Here is a 15,747-nt window from a genome sequence, read left to right as displayed (position 1 = left end):
TTTTTTTTTTAAAGATTTTTTTATTTCTTCGTTTGAGACACACAGATACAGAGAGAGAGAGAGCATGAGCAGTGGGAGAGGCAGAGGGAGAGGGAGAAGCAGACTCCCCGCTGAGCCAGGAGCCCGATGTGGGGCTCAATCCCAGGACCCTGGGATCATGACCCGAGCGGAAGCAGACGCTTAACCATCTGAGCCACCCAGGCACCCCAAAATGATCATTTTTAAATGAATTACTGAATAAGTTAAAAATTTCCCCATTTTAATTTCTGACATAGTGATTATTGATGGATATAACTCTCAAAATCAAAAGCTCTTTGAAGTCGTCAATAACTTTTCACGGCGTGAGCGGGCTTTGGGGACAGTTGCTCTAGAACCAGCCTATCGCTCCAGCCTCGCAGCCTGTGATTGGCCCCTCCTCCTTCACGTTTGTTTGCGTGAACTTCCAGTTCCAGACAGGATGAAGCAGATGCACTTCTTCCTATCTCTCGGGCTAAGTACTTCTAAAGACTCTGGATATTATATATAAAACAAACATAAGACTCTGAAAGGTAAGAGAAGAAGGGTAGGGACCTCAGGACTCAAAGAATGCTATGTCATTATCAGCAGAGAGATAGTAGGGAGACTGAACTCCCACTCTGGCCCAACGATAACGGGGCACCCACACCAGCAGGTACAAACAGCCGAATGGGGGGCCTGGACTTCCACCCCCACCCCCCAGGGGGTAACAGGAAGGCCACCCCAGCAGGGCAGTATCACATGGGGACTGCTAAAACAGGAGATTGCAATGAGATCTAGAGTCTCATACATAGTACCTAAAATGTCCAGGATACAATCTGAAATCACTCGTAATACCAAGAACCAGAAAAATCTCAACTTGAATGAGAAAAGATAATTAACGGACACCAATATTGAGATGACAGAGATTTTGGAATTATCTGATGAGAATTTTAAAACAGCTATCATGGAAATGCTTCAATGAGCAATTGTGTAACATGCTTGAAATAAAAGAACAAATAGAAAGTCTCAGCGTGGAAATAGAAGACACAAAGAAGAATCATATTCTTTGCTTGGACTTTAAAAGAACCCCTCACATTTCTGGAATGACCACCCCCACTTTGCTCTTCCTGGAACACTGATCTCTAGTGTCTTCTTCCCTGCTTGTCCCAGATGTCACCTCTTCTGGGAAGCCTTCCATGGTATCCGTGCCCCTTCCACTCCAAGTATCCTTCACCATATCACTTAGATTCAGTGCTAATTGTTCTGTCATTTGTCCCTCCCACGCTCACCAGTGTAAAAACTTGACAGAAGGAACTGTGTCTTTTTTTTTTAAAGATTTTATTTACTTATTTATTTATTTATTTATTTGAGAGAGAGAGAGAGAAACAGCATGAGAGGGAAGAGGGCCAGAGGGAGAAGCTGGCTCCCCGCTGAGCCGGGAGCCCGATGTGGGACTCGATCCCAGCATTCCGGGATCATGACCTGAGCCGAAGGCAGTCGCTTAACCAACTGAGCCACCCAGGCGCTCCAGAAGGAACTGTGTCTTATCCCAGATACTTGGCATCGTACCTGGCTTATCATAAACACTCAAAAAAAAAAAAAAAAAGAAAGATTTGTTGAATAAATGAATAAATCAAGAATAAATGGGAACTTTTCAGTGGTACTCTCTTTCCTATTCAATACAATTAAGCTCTGTGGCCCGGCATTCAATGCCCCACACAGACTGGGACACACACCTTTTTGGTATGTGGCTTCCCTTAATACATCCTCCTACTCTGCTGTACTGGCAAACACAGTGTTTTGAAAGGATCTTTTACTTCCCTGTATTCCTACCTCTGCATGCACGTACGGATGCTCTTCTATCAGCCTCAACTGTCCTCACCCATTTTTGCCACCAAAACTGTATCCACGTTTACCACCCCACTCAGATACTGCCTCCCCAGGACTCACAGTCCCTGATCTCCCTGCTGGAAGGAGTCTGCCCACCTCTGGATATACAACACTTCACTTGTGTTATTGCTCACCTCCTGCCTTGCACTTTGTAGTGTTGTTGTTTGTTTTAATGCACTTAGAGTATTCTCTTCAAGATTTAAAACTCTGTGGTTTCCAATAAACTCATACCTTACTCGTCTTTGCTTCTACCCCCTGAGCCTCTAGCACAGCCCCCCATTACTCTGAAAACTCAGTTTTGTTTTCTGAGATAATAGTACTTGCTTCATTGGGTTTCTGTGAATATTAAATAAAATACACTGTTTAAATTTTGGTATTTGAAGGAATACACGGAGGGACCAAGCCCTGTTAGCTGGACCTTCAAGACCTCTTTGGAATTCTGTTCCGGTTCCGCTGTTCTCACCCAGCTCCCAGCCGTGATCCTTCCTCTGGGTACAATCATCCCACCTGCCCTCCTCCCTTCTGCTCTCTTGCCTCTCTAACCCCATTCTCTACTCAGTGGCCAGCTTGACCCTTTAAAAACATAAATCAGATCATATTACTTCTCTGCTCAAAACCTTCCAGTAGTTTCCGAATCTACAGATAAGAGTCAAACTCCTTACTGAAGCCTAAAAGGCCTACTGTGACCTGGCCCGCTGATACCCCCCCCCCTGCATTCACTCTGATGTCACCTCTGCAGCCTTCTTGTCCTCCTTCATCCGTGACTTCTCGAACTTGGCCGAGGTCTGCACCACAGAGCTTTGCATTTGCCATCTCCCCTGCGTGGCATGATCTCTCCCTCATTTCATTCAAGTGAGCTATGCTCTCAATTCTTACCTCCTTGGGAGTGACCACCATATGCAAAGTACTGGCCGTCACTCTCAATCATTTTATGTTTTTCATAGCTCTTCATACAATCTGAAAACATAGGTCTTTATTTACTTAGGGAAATGTGTTTGCTTATTGTCTTTCTTTTATAAGCTCTGTATGGATTTGTGCCTACTCTGTCCCCAGCCACTAGACCAGTGTGGGGACCCAGCAGGATGTGTTCCATTAAGACTTTGGAATGACTCAAGGCTGGCCGTGAACTCCTTGGGTGGGGGCTTTCGGAACAGAAGCAGCAACCTGTTGCCCAAAATTGCTTACCTGCTACTGGGTTTGCATGAAGAGGAAGTGTGGGGTTGATCTACCTAGAGGGGATGGAATGGGGATGACCCATGTATACAGACTTAGAGGACAATTCTGTTTATCCATCTAGATGCAACTTAGGCAGAAGACGCTTCCGGGTATGCTTTCCACAACGGACTATGTAACACTCCAGTTCATTCCCTGGGGCCGACTATGGGCACCACAGTGGGAGTTGAGCCTCACAGCTTCTCCGGGGCCTTCAGCCTCTCCTTTGTCCCAAGACCCCGGGACCTGCTTGGCACATGTTGATGAAAGGCTCTAGAGGTGAAGCCCCAAACCTGGGGCTGCCCTCGCCAGCCTCATGACATCCAACTGGAGGAACCCTGCAGCCTGGGAGAAGAGTGGGACGGTAGGATGAAGGGAAGAGCTTCGGATGCAGGACACCGGAGTTCCAGGGCATCTGGGCCAGCCAGCCACATCTCCTCTCTGGGCCTTAGTTTGTCTTTAATGTGACATAAAGGAGTTAAGTTGCGTGTATCTCTAAAATCCTCTTCAGCGGTGACTTCTTATAGTTGTATGAGCCTCATAGATGAGATCTACTGGACTAGGCTGTTTAAGGGTCGGGCAGCTGGGAGAGAATCCCCACGCGGAGACCGGGGAACTGAAGTTGAGTGGTAGGAGCCCAGCATGGCCAGCAGGGGGAGCCATTGCTGCGCCAGGGTGCTCAGCCAAAGGTCGGAAAGTTTGATTTTTTAAGAGTACAAGGAGTCCTTGGGGGCAAGCTGTCCAGCCACCAGAGAGAACTAGCTGCCACGGCACCCTCTAAATACACACACACACACACACACACACACACACACCCCTTCCTCCCAAAGTCTACACTGGCCAACAGACTCAAGGTAAAATACAATAGCAAGTTGCTGGGCGTAAGGCGGGACACGTTTCAAAGATCCAGGTGCTTTTTCTCCTCCTCCCACATTTCCCAGGAGCCTGTAGCCTGTACACCCCTTCTCCCTGCCATCTGAAACCTGCCAGACCCCATCGGGTCACTCTCACGGCAGGATGTAACTAGATGGGGGCCAACCTGGCTTCTCTTTCCAGATGACCATCTCCCCTTCCTGCCATCGCCCAGGGTCAGCCATCACCTTCTAGGGAAAGTTCTAGATCTCATTCCTTGCCCTCCACCCCCGGCCCTGCCCCCTGAGCCCTGCGGAGGAACCTCTGGTGAGAGCAGTTGGAGAAAAGCAAGGGGGAAGTTGGGGGTGGGGGGAGTGCTAAAGGGAAAGGTCTGGCTTTGGCCAGATAAGAATGGAAGGATCCTTTGTTTGGCCCCAACTGCCTCCACCACTGTTGACACACTTGGGGGTGTTTCCTGAAGCTACTGAGCAGTGTCTGGCAGTGCTCCCTCCCCGACTTCCTATCCCAGGGGCGGGGGGAGCTCTGGGAGCTGGGGGCTGCCCTTGCAGGCGTGTTTGCAGTTAGGCTGGTGTCTTAGAGCTGAAAGCAGAAGCACCCCCGCCTGGAGTTGGCAGCCCGATCTCTAGAGCACAAGCTGCCTGCACCAGCCTCCACTGTCCTGCTCCTGGCTCGGGGTGGAGAGGGTGTGATAATCCAAGGTGCACGGGGCTCCTTCTCTTGCTCGTGCATATTTTGCATACAGGGACCAAAGTGTGCCACTTCCCAGAGAGGTGTTCACGGAGGCCCCAGCTCCTACGTCCTCCGCACAACCCCCTCCATCCTGAAGGCCTCTGCTGCACTCTGGTCTGTCTTTCTTTCTAGGACTAGAAACAGCCAACCTTTCTGTGAGCCTCCTCCAACTGCCAGAGACTTGGCCAAAGAGCAGCACCCTGGTTTCTGCCTGTATCCCCTGAGATGGGCCCACCTCTTTCCTGGCTTGCCCCCCCCGGCACCCCCGACCCCACTCCATATCATTGTGAAGTCCAGCCCAGTATGACTGGGACAGCACTGTGGCCTTCAGACACACCTGGCTGGGACAGCGACGCAGAACAGATGTGTCTCAGTATCACTTTAATTACAGTATTTACACACACCATTTTGTATTCAGAAATAAAATCCACCCAATCTTCCTATCTCTGGAAAGTTCTGTTTCCAACCGTCATTGAAACCAGGATCCCTGCTCACCCCTCTGGAAAAAAAACAAAAACACAAATGAAAACCTGGGCCACCGACAGAGGAGGTGGCTTGTGATGAAGCCCCTCTGGAGATGTTGAGGGGCCCTGACTACACGGGGGTGCAGAGCAGTGAGGGGGTTGGGGTGGGGGAGGCAGAGACAGAAAGGAGTCTGCTGGGAGACTGAGTCCACAGCTCAACCCAGGAGTCAGGGGGAGGAAGGAGGAAACCATCGAGATCAGAGGATAAGGCCAGGACCTAGCCTCTGAGCAAGGGGTTTCCTCAGAGGTGCACAGGTCAAGAGGCTTGGCTCAAAGATCTGGTCCCATGGTCCTGTCCACTCGGACCCACAGGGAGAAACAGGGGCCCAAGATGAGACTCTGTGAGCCCCAGAGAGACAAGGACTGAGCCATCCCCTCTCCCTCATCTGTCCCCAAAGGTAGGAACGCATGTGTCCATGCACCCCTACCCTGTCTCCCAAACACAGACACAAGACATTGTTCAAAACTTGGAGCCTCGTTCCAGGCTCAGCCAGAAAACAGTGCAGGCTTCTGTACGCAGATGTGGGGGAAGAAGGTGTGGAGCTCAGGGGAACCTGAGGGAAGCCAGTGCCTGAATCCACAGTGACTTGGCGTGGGCATAAGGGAGACGGTTTAAGACAACAAGTCTTGCTGGTTATATCATTACAAAGGAGTGGGTACATTGGGTTGCTTTGGTTTCCCTAAAGTAGAGAAGACAGACATGAGGAAGAAACAGGAAAAGGCAAAGCCTCCTGGGAGGAAATTGTAGCCCAGAAAAAGCCCATGCTTCCCCTGGGAGTTCTTTTAATAAGGCAGAGAGGAGGGAGAGGGAAGAAGCCCATGTGTGAATGATGCAAGATCATCACCCCCCCACCCCCAACCCTGGTAGCTTCCCTGCACTTTGGCATTTTCCCCTCATACCTTCACTCAAAGTAGACCAGATTCTAAGCTTAGCGAGCTGAACGTGGAAAGGGCAGGGGTTACCTCCCGGTCCCCAAGGTAGAGAGAGACCCTTGGCCTGGTGGGGTGCAGGGCCCCAGGAACGGCCTCCGAGGGTGTGTGCAGCAGGAAAGGGGAGAAGGTAAGGGATCGAGGCAGCTTGTGGTCAGATGCAGGGAGGGGCCCCTTCCCCAGACCTTGCCCAGCCTTGCCCCTCCCAGCCGAGTCACAATTCCGTATCAGCCACCACGTGTTGTCTTGCTGAATGGCCGTTTCTGGATGTGGCCTGGCCGGTCCCGTTCTCCTGAGCCCCTCGGTTCACACTGGCCTTTCCCTGAGCCTCAGGGGAGGCCCCAGGGCCTGAGCTATAGCCCTGGCCTCCACCGTTCTCCGTGTAATAAGGGTCTTCCCCCTAGACAGTGTATAAATAAAGGAGCATTATCTGGTAAGCAGGGGAGTGAGGCGGTGATGGGGGGGAGGAGGGAGGGGGGGGGTTGCAGCTGCATGTGCAGACTCCTTTCTTCCTGAAGAGCGGTCAGGGTTCCAGCTCCTAGAGGAGAAAGGACAGAGGAGAGGCACCACACCGTGCCACTGAGACTCAATAACCAGCTCCCGCCAGCAACCAGGCAGTCCCCAGGATGGAATAACCTCCCCAGAGAAGGGAGCAGGCCAGAGGCCAAGAGTCAAACCCCAGCATTGTCCTCCCACATCCAGAACACTTCAAGAGTATATTTTCTTTCCATATGTCCCTTCCTGTGAGCTAGATGGGACCCATGGGCACTTAATATACATGCAAAAAAGTGTGGCTGATTTAACAGCCTGTTTTGGTTGTACCCAGCTGAACTACCCCTGGCAAAATCAGAAATAGATGATATGAGCCATCTGCTGCCACAGTGAGCAGGTGGGCTGACCCCAGTTAGTGCCCTCTTCCTAATCTGCTCCATATTATTCAGCCTTGTCCACTGACATGGTAATGTGCGTGTATGCACGTCCATGCATAAAGGCACAGAAGTACCTTTCCTGGGATTTCTCCTCCCTGCTTCGTGACACTTATGGACCTCCCCAGAGGACCACTATCTTCCTCATTTTCTTTGCCCTGGACCCCTAAACTGACCAGCCTTTCTCCTGTGGGACTCCAGCTGCGGCGGTTCATCAGGAAATAGCCAGTGGTGCCCAAGACAGCCAGCAGGATCCCTGAGGTGACCAGTGCAATCAGGGTCTTGCGGGAAGAGCTCTGGTGGCTCCCAACATCTTGCTCAGTGAAGCCTTGGATCCCCAGCTGGAAGGGAAGACACAGAACAGACAGACTGTCACTTGTGGGATGTGAGTTCTGGAGCCCATGCTAGACCCAGCAGAGGAGAAACACAAGAAGACTTTGACCTCAGGGATTTTTCTAAACAGGATTGAAGACTGACATCTCTTAATCAAGTTGCACCATAAAATTTTGGTTCAAGCACAGAAAGGTAAAGACTGTCGGAGAAGGTTGGAGAGATAGGAAGGACAGGTCTAGAAAAGAGAATTACTTTCTCCCCTACTCGAATGAATTCCCTTGACCCAGTATTCCCTCTGAGAATTCCCATCATCTTAGAGAACTTACCTTTTTCAGGTCAGACTGGTGCTTTTTCAGAAGTTGGAGCTTCCTGGAAAGTTCTAGAATTAGAAACAGGGACTGCTGAATCTAGAAGCTGGAAGAGCTGTGCCCTCCTATGATGTTCTAGATGATGCTCTGATGGCCAGGGTGGTCCATCTCAGGAGAGCCTCTCCCAAAGTTAACCCAGCTCTTCTCCCTAGACCCCAAGACAGATGCGCCCCTTACCTGTTCTGTTGGCCAAGACCAGCAGCAGGCAGTGAGGCCTCACCTCAGACTGGGCCAGAAGCAAGGAGCACACCCCGGCCCCAGGCTCAGCCTGCTCCTTCTCACACAGGACTTGGGTTAGTTCCTCTTCATTATCCTTCTTAAAGTCCTCCTGGGAAGACAGAAAGAAATGGCGAGCAGAAGATGAAATTACTAATGTACGCTGAACTGGGTCCAGAGTCTTAGGCAATAATCCTGATTCAAGTCACACTATTACTCTCTATTACCCTTTTCCCCCCCTAAAATTATAACTGGAAAAAAAAATCCTGTGAACTATATATGTGCAAAAACTCAACAAGAAAAAAACTCCAAAATTTTCCAGTAACCAAACCAATATGTATCAGAGCCATAAGCAGCACTGAAAGGGGCTGAGAACGAATTCAGGGAACATCATCTTATTGAAGGATTGCCCATGCACACGCACACTATTTCAAATTAAAGTCGAAAGAAATCGCCGATACCAGAAAATATGAACAGTATGTTACTGACAAAGAGAAAATCCTTTGTTTCAAGGTTACAATAGCCCCAAATGTTGGAGGAAAAGCCAAGGGAAGTGAGGATAGAGCACAAATCTCTGGCTGTAGCCTCAGTGGCATCAGCGGGCCCTTCCCTCCTACCCCCCAAGGGGGCTCGCAGAGAGCCTGGCTCAAACTGAAATGGCGTTTTTTTATCATCCCCTCTTTCTCATTAATGGCATGGAACCCAGTTTTCCATGAGGTTCACAGATTGCTCCAGGCTGCTGGCTGGTCTCTAGGACTCAAGGACTCAGCCCCCTGAGGAGAAATCCTCATGATTCTTTGACAGTTGAGTCCCGGGACCGGGATGAGTCGGAAACACCGGCTGTACCCTTCCAACACCCTGTTCTTCTCACATGTCCCAGGATGTGTTCCAGCAGCTTCCAATCAGAGCACACCCCCCACCCCCCCATCCCCCCCACCCCCCCGCACAGGAAAGGAACCGAAACCAAGACTCTCTCTTCTGTCCGGATGGCAGATGGTGAGGAGGAAATGCCTGAACAGCTCCGACAGCTTTCCTGTTCGGGGAAAACTGCTGGGGCGTGTGAGGGGCATCCGAACTGAGCCTCCGTGGGGGAGAAAGCTTCCTGTTTGTGGGGCAGCGCCGCTCCTTGGGGCCCTCCCAGCTTGGAAAGCAGCCTGGGTATTTTCCTACGGCTGTGGCCCGCGGCAGGAAAGCCCAGGATCCTTTGCTCCTGCACAAGGCAGAGTCAGGATTGGCCCGAGGCCCCAGCTTTCTTCTCTCAGTTGGAATTTAAGGGAGCTCAGGAGGAGCTCACTGGGCTCGGATGAGGCCAGAAGAGCAGGGCTACCTAACCTCCAGGTCACAGAGAGGAGTCCAGAGGTAGCCTCAGAAGGCCCTCAAGAACCAAGGTCACAGAAATTTGAATTCTCCAGCCACTGCTGTTTTACCCCTGAGGGAAAGGTCTCTAAGGAAGTACTTGGATAGAGGCTCTGTTTCTGGAAAAATCTGGTTCTTGAAAACAGCATTTGCGGCGGGCAGTCTGGACACCATTGGATATGATCAACAGTCTGTTTCTTCTCTAGGATCCTTTCTCTTTGGGGAGCCTTGTGTTGCTTTCCTGTGAGCACCACACCCTCCCAAACACCATGCCTTCTGGATGAGGAGGAGGGAAGTCCCTACCTAGATGACTCTGGGCTTCTGGAGTGTCTCTGGTTGAGCTACGTCTCCTTCCTGAGAGAAGCAGAGGGACAGGGCTCCTGCATAATCTAAACAAGCCACACAAAACGGCACCTTGCTCAAACTACAGAATCTTAAGAAGCTGCACCTCAACCATAGTCACCTCTTCTGACATTTATGAAGCGCCGATTGTAAGACACTGTGAAAATCTCTGCACGTGTATCAAGTGTGTGGTGGGCTAGGGGTGGGGGTGGGGATAGCTATGAACTTCACACAGTCACAGCTCTGTCTGCATGCATGGCAGAGAACATACATGATGCTTACTATGTCTCCGGCACTGTTCTGAGTACTTTACGCATATTGGCTCATTTAGGCTTTGCATAACCCTTTCAGATGGCTGTTATTATTCTCCCCATTTGACAGATGAAGAAACTGAGGCACAAAGAGACAGGTGACAGAGGTAGTTCCATGGTAGGAACCATGACAAAGGTACTGCTAAAATGCTATGGACATTCAAAGGAGGGTGAGGGCACATCAGGTTTGGGGTTAGCAGTAACATGTCAAAGTAGGTCTTGAAGAATGGGGAGAATGTGTGCTGGAGAAGCTGGTATGGAAAGGCCTTCGGATGGGGTGCTACCACCATGGGAAGCCCAAATGTGTGAGAGCCTGTGACCTTCACAACCCTGGCTATAAGAAGAAGGAAGAACACCACCTTCTTCCTTGGATTCCCCATCCTTCAAGACTCCACTCAAATCCCACCTCCTCCATGAAGTTGGTCCTATCTTCCCTAGACTGGGCATCAGCCTTGCCTCTGCTATTTACTAGGTTCTTTGCAAGTCATGCAGCTGGTCTGAGTGTGAGGTTCCTAAGCTGAAGACTGAGTTGTGACTAAGGAGATGTTGTATGAAGAGTGCCCAACAAGGTGTCTGTGGAACCTAATGGGCACTGGACAAATGACAGCTAGTACTGTTACTATTAATAAACAACCATACTATGCACCATATCCCTCAGAATCCACATTTTGAGGTTTGATCATCTTCTGCTTTACTGTTATAGTCATTTCACTCTGGCTAGACTCTAAGACTCCTTAGTTGGGGGAGTGGGTGTATGTTACATAATTTCATAATTTTGAACCCAGACTGCACTAAGCCCAGCACCAAACAAACAAAGGAACTCACAGAATTGTTGTTCAACTTAACGTCCCAACTGGTTTGGCCTCCACACAGGATTCCTCCACCCTTTGCTTAGTTTCTTGGACTAAATTCAAGGGAATGACCGTGGCCAGCCTCCCACTTTGGAGTTCAGCAGCATCAGTGAATTGTGTTGGGGACTGGAGAGGAGCAGGTGGATCTTGAACAAAGCACAGTGTTTCTCCGGATGCTTGAAATAAACATCCTTCCCCAAGAGAGGCTGTGGGCAGATACCATGGGAGAGTGGGCAGGAGGAAACCACAACCTTTGCCATTTTGCTCATGAGAATCAGATTTGTGAGCCCCTAGCCACATCTGCTCACACATGTTACTTTGCAAAAATAATACCTACAATAATAAAACCATCTAACCTTTCTTGGGTAGCACCCTCAAACTTTGCAAAGACTCTTAACATGTTAAAGAAACATGTTAAACATTGGAGTGGGGAAGAGAGGGACAGGTATTTTTCTAAATGAGCCTTAAGGTTTTTCTCAGTGCTGAGATTTTTAGGATCAATTCTCATTCTCTCGCTCTCTCTCATTTTAACTATTTTGGTGCGAGTTTGATATTGGAGGTAAAACCTTGTTTTCATTTAGAGACTGGAGTGAAGGGCCTGCCACAAGTCACACAACAAGGGGGCAGCAGGCCAAGGGCAAGGAGTTAGGCTGTCTCCAGATCTCAGGCTCTCTCCAGGAGACACACTGTCTTCATCTGTCCTCCATCTGTAAGTTATTTTTTTCTGCATGGAAACTGACCTTTAGTGTTTGGGCAGAGGGCAAGGAAGGCGTGGGCTGGGGGATATGATCTGGAGGTTGGAAGCAGCCTGCCTGAGATGAAGTCAATGTGACAGAATAAGGGTGATGTGAACTAGCCGAGTAAATACAACCTTGCATAGAAACACATGTGGTTCAAAAGAAAGGTAGTTCTCAAAAACAAATTAGTGGGCAAAGGGCTTGAATAGAGATTTTTCCAAAGAGGATGTGCAAATGGCCAACAAGCACATGAAAAGATGTTCAACACCAATCATTAGGAAATGCCCATCAAAAGCACAATGACATACCACCTCATGCCCACTGGGATGGTTACTATATATATATATATATATATATATATATATTTTATATATATATATTTATTTATATATATATAAATAACAGGACATAACAAATGTTGGTGAGGGTGTGGACATATTGGAACCCTTGTGCTCTGTTGGTGGGAATGCAAAATGGTGCAACTGCTATAGAAAACAGTATGTCGAGTCTTCAAAAATTTAAAAATAGATTTACCAAATAATCCAGCAACTCTACTTCTGGGTATATACCCAAAAGAAATGAAATCAGAGTGTTAAAGAGATATTTGTACACCCATGTTCATAACAATATTATTCACCATGGTAAAAGGTGGAAGCAATCCAAGTGTTCATTGGTGGATGAAGAGATACACAAAATGTGGTCTATACAAACAATGGAATATTATTCAGCCTTGAAAAGGAAGTAAATTCTGACACAAGTTACAACACAGATGAACCTTGAGGACATTACACTAAGTGATATAAGTTAGTCGCAAAAAGATAAAGGCTGTATGACTCCCCTCCTATGAGGTACCTGGAGTAGTCAGATTCACAGAGACAGAAAGTAGAATGGTGGTGGCCAAGGACTGGGAGGCGGGGGAATGGGAAGTGGTTTAATGTGTGTAGAGTTTCAGCTCTGGATGATGAAGAGTTCTGGAGACCGCACAACAATGCGAATGTTCTTAATACCGCTGAACTATTTGTGGGACTACTGAATGGTTAAGATGGTACATTTTATGTTATGTGTATTTTACCACCATTAAAAAATTTCTTGGTGGAAACCCCTAGATAAATGGGTATAGCCTAAGAATAAAGTAATCTCACATTTTGGAAATTATTTGGGTAACCATAACCACAATAACTAAATTACCCTGACACTGCAGCCAAGAGAGTGAAAATCAGACTCAGAGTGACAGGTGCTGCTAATGAGGACTCTAAGATGGGGTAGCAGGTGCTTGAGAAGAGCGTGGGGTTGCCTTCCCTCCCCCAGCTGACAGAGGTGATTTCTGTCTAAAGGTGAAGGATGGGGAGCAAAAGGAGAGTAGTTGAGAAATAAATGTCTGCAGATACATGGACAAAAGACAGGTCTATATGATCCACAGAGTGAGAGCTACGAGGTCGGATATGCAATACATCCCAGTGCAGAGTGAGTGTCTGAATACCTGAGAACAGTCAAGCGTAATTCTGTTATGGGAATACACTGGATGCAGGAGCATGCCAACACAACACAAGTACTCAAGGACATGATGTTAGGGGAATTCAAATCCTTCATGCTTCTCCTCAGGCTGTGAGTGGGACTTGAGTTTCCCACGGTTAGAACCAGTGCCTTAAGGCCTTCTGACACCAAGAGTGCAAAGGCAACCTAAGGAAAATGAGCAGGCACCACGCCACTCACAGCCCTTGGAACAGATTGATTATCAGACAAACATGCATTAGGACTCAAGGAAAAGGAATCTGAAACACAATCGGGAGCTTTGGCTAAAGATTCTGAGCGAGAATTGCTGACTGGGGAAAAATTACCTTGGGGGGCTTAGGAGGCACTGCTGCTTGGAGGCTGGGGCAAAGGAGCCCTGAGGAAGAAAGGGGACCAAGACTGGCAGAGGGGCCAGGAAAACCGTAGCATGACCTGGTGCTACCACAGAGCTGATTCATCATGAGCAGTGCAGAAGCCTTCTTCAGGATACCAGAGGACTTGCTGTCTTTCCACATCCCTACTCACAGATCCTCCCCAGACCTCAGAAGGGAGTACAGACCTTCTCAGCTGTGGCATGAATAGATGAGACCGTAAAGACCACAGAGAGAAAGCAACCACAGCACAGTAAGAGCAGTTATTTCTGGAGTAGCAGTAACTTTCCAGCACCTTGTCTTGTACGATGACCCTAGTTAAATGTGAACCTCGAAGAGCAATGGACAGACACTTAGAATGCTCTGCAATTAGTTCTAAATCAGTGGTACAAAGAAGCAGCATTTTGGCACAGGAAAATAAGTGCTTAACCAGGATATTACTAAAAAAAAAATAAAAGTTACTTTTTTAAAGCTATAATTAGCAAAGGATTTGGCAATTTTTTTTTAAATACGTAGAGTTGAAAGTCAGTATCAGAAACACAGAGTATTACCTGTACATTATATAATCATGTTTAAGTTCACCATTTTGCAAATTGCACTTGTTATCTATTGTGTGAACTAATATCTTTGCAATCCCCATTGTTTTTAAAAGTCCTAGGCTAAATAAAGACCTTAGGTATAATTTTAAGAGATCTGTGAGTCAGAATGACCCAGCTGAAAATCACAGGTAAAATATGGGTAGTCAGAATGGACCAAATAAATAGCCAAATGTTTTCTACAGACTACAGTCTACCCAGGTCCTTCCCAATCTATGCAATCACACACCACATATATGGCTCCCTTAAATGGATTCCCAACTTGTAAGGAAATGTTTTTTCCTACAAGTGAATAGGAAGAGTCCTGTCGTTCCATTCTTTGTCAAGGAAATTCTAACTGTCAGGAAAATTTACCGGAACAAAACAAGAACGTCTGCTATCACCATTAAAAGTTAATGCTGTACAGTATAGTCTTACCAATGCAATAAGACTTGAAATTGAAACAAGGTGTAACTACTAAAAAGGAGGAGAAAAACAGTGTATTGTGGTAGGTAACAAGATAGCCTGCCTTAAAAAAAATCAACTATAAAGCTCTTGTAATTAACAAGTATGTTAAAGAAAATGGCTAAACCCAAGATAAATTTCAGAACTCAACTTTCTAATATACCACCAATGATCAATTAGAATATTTAATGGGAAATCTATATTATAAATAACCTTAAAAAGTTCATAAAGCCTACAGGAAAAAAAACCTAGCTTTTAGTTTTTGAAAACTAAAAGGACAATATGCTGAACAATACAAGAGAAGACCAGAAAAATACAGAGGGACTTATAGCAGTTCCAATGAAAAATTTTTTTTTTTTTAATTTTGACAAGATGTTTCTAGAGTTTTTCTAAAAGAATAGGCAAAAAATACATTTTTTTATAGTGTAGCAAGCAAAGACCTGCTTGGCTGGATATTTAAAATACTACAATGTAAAAGTATAATAATTTAAAAAAATTTAAAACAGGCAAAAAAAAGACAAACCGAACAAATAAAATATCTCTGAAGAATATGCCCTGGGACATATAAAAACTTAACAGAAGCTAAAAAACAGCATTCCAATCAACAAGAGAGGGTATCATTCAATAAATAATGTTAGGAAAACCGGTTATATGGAAACTACAGCATTAAGCACAAAGACACTCTATATGGATTAAAGAGTTATATGTCAATAATAATAAACAATTGGTATTTTAGGTTACTAGTTTATATTTCACTAAGGACTTTCTTAACACAAAAGCAAACTTAAATCTGACTATGTACATACATATTCAATGTACAACAGAGGAGGGAAAAAGTAACAACTAAATTTAAATAAAATTGTTTTTGCCTTCTTTGCCCACCAGATGGGGCCTCTTACTCCCTAAACCCAAAGCTCAGTGCTGGAAAGTGCCTGACCAAGCTAAGTTCTTCCCACCCCGACCAAAGTCTGGTCCAGTCCAAGATGGCTTAAGGATGTTCAGAAAGAATTGTGGGACAAGAGGGAGGAGGAAAGGATGGGGGTGAGGTGGAGGGGAGTTTGACTTACACAGCTGTAGGTCTCATTTAGCTCCAGGCAGATACCTTGGGTCAATTTCACTTCTTTGACTTGGGAACATTTGATTTCTCCCTGTATTAAAACAAAAACAAAGTAAATAAGCCAGTATCTTTGCCCCTCATTCCCTCCCCCACCTTTTCCTCTTTGATTTCT

General features: G+C 46.9%; 2 protein-coding genes across 3 annotated transcripts in view; one reads left to right on the top strand and one right to left on the bottom strand.

The window, feature by feature from the left end:
• CR2 (complement C3d receptor 2) overlaps nucleotides 1–15,747 on the top strand; it is a 436,172-nt gene that overhangs the window by 189,055 nt on the left and 231,370 nt on the right. The window lies entirely within an intron of this gene.
• The window catches only part of CD34 (CD34 molecule), a 23,506-nt gene continuing 12,824 nt past the window's right edge, over nucleotides 5,066–15,747 (bottom strand). Inside the window, exons 4-8 of one of the 2 annotated variants that reach the window (XM_081824888.1) lie at nucleotides 15,586–15,666; nucleotides 7,960–8,110; nucleotides 7,741–7,793; nucleotides 7,258–7,422; nucleotides 5,066–6,555 (exon numbers count right to left, since the gene is read on the bottom strand). In XM_081824888.1, the coding sequence (XP_081681014.1) occupies nucleotides 6,370–6,555; nucleotides 7,258–7,422; nucleotides 7,741–7,793; nucleotides 7,960–8,110; nucleotides 15,586–15,666 (636 nt within the window). In that variant the 3' untranslated portion in view covers nucleotides 5,066–6,369. Of the gene's footprint in view, nucleotides 6,694–7,257; nucleotides 7,423–7,740; nucleotides 7,794–7,959; nucleotides 8,111–15,585; nucleotides 15,667–15,747 lie in introns of both variants that reach the window. The other variant, XM_081824889.1, reaches the window with a different exon arrangement.

This window comes from Leptonychotes weddellii, chromosome 6 (assembly GCF_054177405.1).
Source record: "Leptonychotes weddellii isolate Sample4059 chromosome 6, ASM5417740v2, whole genome shotgun sequence".
Classification (NCBI taxonomy): Eukaryota; Metazoa; Chordata; class Mammalia; order Carnivora; family Phocidae; genus Leptonychotes; species Leptonychotes weddellii.
Note: the sequence above shows the minus strand (reverse complement) of the source record. Positions and strands in the feature narration are given on the sequence as shown.